Source organism: Pelmatolapia mariae, linkage group LG9, assembly GCF_036321145.2.
Source record: "Pelmatolapia mariae isolate MD_Pm_ZW linkage group LG9, Pm_UMD_F_2, whole genome shotgun sequence".
Taxonomy (NCBI): domain Eukaryota; kingdom Metazoa; phylum Chordata; class Actinopteri; order Cichliformes; family Cichlidae; genus Pelmatolapia; species Pelmatolapia mariae.
This window is the reverse complement of record NC_086235.1, coordinates 29354413-29360412: the sequence shown is the minus strand read 5'-3', so window position 1 is coordinate 29360412 and position 6000 is coordinate 29354413. Positions and strand designations below refer to the sequence as shown.

Here is a 6000-nt window from a genome sequence, read left to right as displayed (position 1 = left end):
CGTTTTATTGGAAAGTGTCAAGAGAGCACGTACCCGTCACAATAAAGTATGCAAAGTAGATCACATAATGAAGTTTGAGGTGAATATGATTCGCTACAGTGAAGCGAAGCCCATCCACTCTCTTTTTTTTTTTTTACCCCTATAGCCTGGCACACAATAATTTAATGTATCAATCCAAAATCATATTTCCTCCAGGTTGAAATTCATAAGCGGGGCACGAATCGGGCCGTGCCGTTCTACCTGCAGATTAAAATGACATTGATACCGGTGGGCGCCAAATTGAGTTCCCTGAATGAAACAGGAATAAAAATCCTATCTTTGCTGCGCTCGGGAACACAATTAGTTCTTTAACAAGCATTTGGAAAAGTGCACTGATGCTTGGATGGATAAGGCCCATGCACCGGGTTTTTTCTCCTCAATGCAATGTAAGGCATTTCAATAAGATTATTACACTTTCAGATTCATGCTACTTCAAAATGCATCCCGTTTGTGTTGTGGGTAGAAACAGCAGTGAAGTCTGAAGCCAGATTTTTCAGTAAGTCACCTTTATACACTGAGCTACAGCTACAGCAGTCACACAGGTACACAAAGTCATTTGTATGGGTTTTACAGCACTGAAGTCGATTAAACGTGTGAGAAACTACAGCATGACTTCATGTTTAAAATATTGCACAAGTGTAACAATTGAAGCTTCCTGGAATCCAGTTAAGCCTATTTCTAGACAGGTCAGAACTCAAACTGAGATTCAGTGTGTATTTCAAGTTATAGTCACTGATTTCAAAATGGAAGAAAACAAAAAAGAAAGACCCGGGCTTCACTCCGAGCACCAGAAACATCAAGTCAAGCTGGGTTATTGCTTCTGTTTTTGGATAAAGAGCGCTCCTTGCAGAGAGTAAAAGCGCCGTCAGCGACAAAGATGCAGGAAGTTATAGAAGACTGAGGGCTCAACACAAACTGCGAGAGCATGTTGACAGGAGCGCTACTGAAGCACAGAAATGACCTGACAAGTTCACTTAAGGATCACACAGTACAGCAACGCAGGGCTCAGGAGCTGGCAGCAAGCTAAAGAGGACGAGTCTATACTGAGCTTATGGACACACAGACCAGCAGCACGTAGGGAATACTGGATTGATAATGCACAACACATTCCTGTTCACAGAGAGTCATTATTGCTATGCTCTTGACACTTTACATCCTTACAGAAAAGGCAGAAAAAAGCAACATGTTTAAAAAAAATAAAAATCCACTGTAAACACGGAACAAGGCAGAGTTACAGTTTCAACTATACTGGAAATATGGAGGCTGGCTGTGAAACTGAAAGCATCAAAGGTAACAGGCGAGGGAGCGAATCTCAATCTGTCAAAGGTTTCCCACAACGCCTCAGACGCCGTTTGAAGCGCTCACCGACTGGCCCGGCAGCCCGCTCGCTGCACAGGTGATATGGCGGAGATTTGTGATATGTTTCTGCGATAAGAAATCTTCCAAATATTTGACCAAAAGGATAAAATAAAATAAAAGAATCACAGAACTGTCTCTGCCAAACTGTAAGACACATTAGCTAACAACAACCTGCGACACAGGTCACTTTAAACAGGCCACAATATATTATTTACACATCGTATTCTACAAACGGTTCTATTCTCTTGTGACTTTACAAGTAACATTTGCAAACTGAGTTTATCTACATGCAAGAGTGACCATTCAGCAGTAACTAAACAACAGTGACGTGATCGGCAGCCACGCGGCAGACGGGTCAGAAATATATAGAGGAGGCTGGGGGCGGATAGATCGGCCGAGCCTTGTCACAATTCACGATCCATGCTAAATAAGTGAAGGGTCAGACGCAGAAGGTCGGCTGTGTGGCCTCGTACACGCGTGTTCAGATGACCTGAAAAGGCTTTTATGTGAGAGTAATTGAGGAGCAATTATTGTCTGAACTTGTAGCTCACTGCTGGGAAGCTGTGAAGCACACGACAACCAAACTGCTCGACAGAGGAAACACGCGTGTGCGAGGCCACGGGTTACAGTGCAGACGTGTGCTGCGCCGTCTGTACACGGAGGGACTCTGATCACTTCTCCTGCAGCAGGGCGGGAATGTTGATGTTCCAGCCGATAGCCTGCCGGTCGAAGCCGCACGTGAACAGGTTGCACGACTGGTTTTCTTCATTCCATGCCGTGCAGCACACCATTCGCCTGTGACCCTGCATGCGCGCGCACACACACACACACACACACACACACAGAGGTTTTAGTTTATGGTAACCGATGCCGAGCTAACAACCGCGTTCCCGTCCAGGTTATTCTGCTCTTACCATTCTGTTGCTGCGTGGAAGTCTGGCCAGCCTCACCCCGCTCATGTCAAACAGGCGTACTTGTCGATTGTCGTGTGGCAGAGCAATGATCTTCTGGTTGGCAGAGACGCTGATCCTGAAAGATCAGATGTAGTCGCACTTTAAACTGGAGCCATAGTTTATCTGCTGACCCGAGTTCTCCTGATTGACTGGACCGACTCTATGACAGTGATTTACTGAAAGAATAGAATTTAAATCTAGCCACGTCTGAAGCACATTTTCACTTTCTGTTTGCATAAACAGCACAACGATGACATAAACCACTTACAATCTTGTCTGGTAAATGGTGGTGTGGTGCACTTTAAAGGAAGATGAAGATGAGGAACACTAGCCATGTTAATACGAACATCTAACTGCCTTAACAGTACATACAATGGTTAACAAGTTTATTAGACCAGTGTTTCCCCACCACTGTCCTGCAGCACATAGGTGTGCACTCTAAGCCATTGGCGTGAGTAACATGCAGAACAATTACATTCTCTTCCACTAGAGGGCACTACAACTACCTGCTCTAATTAAATGGGATGCCAACTGCCAGTAAAACAGAAGAAGATGAAGCAAAAAATTACATAATAGTAGCAATAGATAGTTATTTGAAAAGAAAAAGTAGTCAGTCTGACCTGGGTCCTGGAGAAAAGCATGAGTAGTGGTCAGAAGAAAGCAAAAAAAGGTAGACTGGGGACAAACTGAGCCAATTCCACTATATCTGGTGCGTGGGGAAAAATGATCAATATGCTTTTTGTGGCATTTTTGTTTGGTGGTGTGCGGTGTGATTTTTCTAATGTGAAATATGTGCCGTGGCTCCAAAAGGTTGGGAAACACCGTTTTAGATCCCCAGTCACTAATAGAAAACACAAGTATTTTTTTAAAAAATCGGTTTCAAACTAAAAATTCTACTCTTATTTATTATACAAATGACAAAGTGAATTTAAACCCAAATTTAAGCCGGCATGCATAGGTTCATCTAGCATAAACCCACTGCTGGAACGCCAAGACAATTCTACTTCAACAGCAAAAGCATTAGACACCAGGCTGAACTCTTTGGGTAATCTCGTGCACGAGGGAGAGAACCGTGACAAGCGCCGTTCGTTCCGCTCGAACCCCAGTCACTCTCAGTTAGCTCCCCGTAGCACTGCTCTTTATTGTGGTTACATGAATATGCATAGGTTCATTGACATATGACATCTTACACAGGCATGCATGTGACCAAAGAGTACCTTGTCTGTGTGTACGTATAGGCATGCGTGAGTGTGTGGGGTCAAGATGTGACCCTGTGAAGACTCCCCAGACCTGCTGGTACCAGGAGTCCAGCGGTCCACCTAAACAAAGGGCTCTTATACTAAAACAGATACAGAGTAGGTGTCCTTCTATACCATAAATCAGTAAGAGAAGGTACGACCTCTCTCATGACCTTAGGATGTGTGTGTATGCCAGAACCCTCTGGAAGGCACACAGAGTCTTTGCAGACTGCTAAGGATCAGACATCCAATCAATATGCAATCAATTATATAACTCTAAGCATATATGAGTATATATTTCTAAGCATAAATGACAATCCAACAATATAAACATAACACTGGACTCCTCTGAGAAGTCCAAAATTGATTAAGTGTAACATTCATCCATCTATCCATTCTGCTGCTTATCCAGGTTCAGGTCACGGGGGCAGCAGTCTAAGCAGAGAAGTTCAGAATTCCCTCACCCTGGCCATCTCTTCCAGCTCAGACCAGAGGTCTCCTACCAGCAGGACATGCCCGAAACAATGTGCCAAGGTTGCATTTAGGAACCATCCTGCTTAAACCACCTCAACTGGCGCTATTCGATGTGGAGGAGCAGCACCTCTGCTCTAAGTCCTTCTCAAATGACCGAGCTCCTCAACCCATCTGTAAGGGAGAGCCCAGCCACCCTTTGAATCAAACTAATTTCCATCACTTGCATCTATGACCTCATTTAAGAACATTCAATAACTAAAACTAATTTTTCTATTCAGGAATGCAAGTGAATAACTGTAATTTGACATTTAATCAAAAATAACAGTGTGCTATTTTTTATTATTTTTTTCAGCTTTAAACCCCCCCCCAGTGAATTTTAAATTTCATGGATAACAACAGTAATTACATTTTAGCATTAAAAATATCATTTAGACTAAAGAGCTTGCGCATACTGGTAATTACCAGTATTGGTAGTTACCATCACTTCTAAATTAGAGCAGCGGTTGCATAAACCGTACATCGGGTGGTTTTCTAATACATTTGTTAAGCATAAAGTATAATACACAAAACAAATTTGATGCCCAAAATGCTGACTTTAACTACATCAGCCTAATTTAATTACTTGTAAAATTTTCATTCAATTTATACTTTATAATTGAATAAATAAACCTCAAAGCAATCTATGACTTTAAATTAATTTATAGTGTTGACAACCACTGACAGAGTGCTCAACCAGCCAACATATCAATTTAACACCATAGTAACGTGCAGCACCGAGTGCTACAGTTTCTCTCCTCCTTTCACCTACCTGTTCACAGCTGAGTCAGTGCGGATGGTTGCTATAGGCGACCTCATGTTCTTCAGATCCCACACCTTGACAGTACGGTCATCACTTCCTGAAACCACATTGTCACCCACTGTGAACACCGCAGACGTCACCGTGCTGCAAGACAAACACACACAACAGCGTTACACGCTTGTTACGCACGAAAACATTTAAGCAGCAAACAGAGGTGGTAATGAGCTGCTGTATAGTTTTCTATTTCAGAGATCATAGTTACACATCTCTACCAGTCACGGAACGAATCAAGTTTTCTGAGTGACAAGTTATTAGTCACCCCCTCCCACAGTGCAGTGCTATTATTGTTAATACATAAAAGATGACACGATCCGCACACATGCGTCACGGTGATATGCAAAGACACTTGGAGCCACAGAGGGTGTGTCAGGTACAACACTGTAAAGCTGACACTGTGTGCTTCTTCATTTATAATGCGACTCTGCATTGTTAAAACCTTAAAGTGTCATTTTGCCACTTGAAGTTGGCAGGATCTCACTCGTGCACAGAGGACGTCACAGAGATGCGGCAGTCGGGACAAAGTGAAGAGCTAAATAATGACTTGAAAGCATTCACACCACCAAACGTGTTTGAGCCATCAGGATGCTGTGAACGATGATTTCCTCTCGATGCATTGGCTTTTAGTCACGTTTTCTTTCTTTCAGTTTACGATTAAATATGATGAACCACATGCTCCGAAGTTTGGGAACATTATACATATAACATAATACATACAAGTGTAATACATGGTTGCTCCTGATGCATTCATCAGAGCGTGAACATTAGACAGAAAGCACTTAGAAATGTAGAGCAAAGTGCTTGTATGAATGTATAAAGCTCTTTGAGTACTCAAGTAGAGGACACAAGCACTATATAAGAACCAGTCTGTTTACCATGTCCTCTCAGAGCCTTTTGAGGTAACCTCAAGTACCCCATGACTTGCAGCACTTTCGATGTATGCTTGGGCACCCCTAAACTATACACAAGTGTTTTATTGTTATGGTTTTTTATTAGTCTCAGAGCCAATACAACAGAGCCACACCAATACAGTATATATATAGATCCGCGATAACTCGCTAACATTTGATACCAGTGTTAA

At 42.6% G+C, this 6000-nt stretch overlaps 1 protein-coding gene across 3 annotated transcripts in view; it reads right to left on the bottom strand.

The window, feature by feature from the left end:
• LOC134634762 (WD repeat-containing protein 37-like) overlaps nt 1-6000 on the bottom strand; it is a 22583-nt gene continuing 16583 nt past the window's right edge. For all 3 annotated transcript variants that reach the window (XM_063484123.1, XM_063484122.1, XM_063484124.1), the window contains 3 exons: nt 4872-5006; nt 2313-2427; nt 1-2201 (listed from right to left, as the gene is read on the bottom strand). In XM_063484123.1, coding sequence (XP_063340193.1) covers nt 2070-2201; nt 2313-2427; nt 4872-5006 — 382 coding nt within the window. In that variant the 3' untranslated portion in view covers nt 1-2069. The remainder of the gene's footprint in view (nt 2202-2312; nt 2428-4871; nt 5007-6000) is intronic.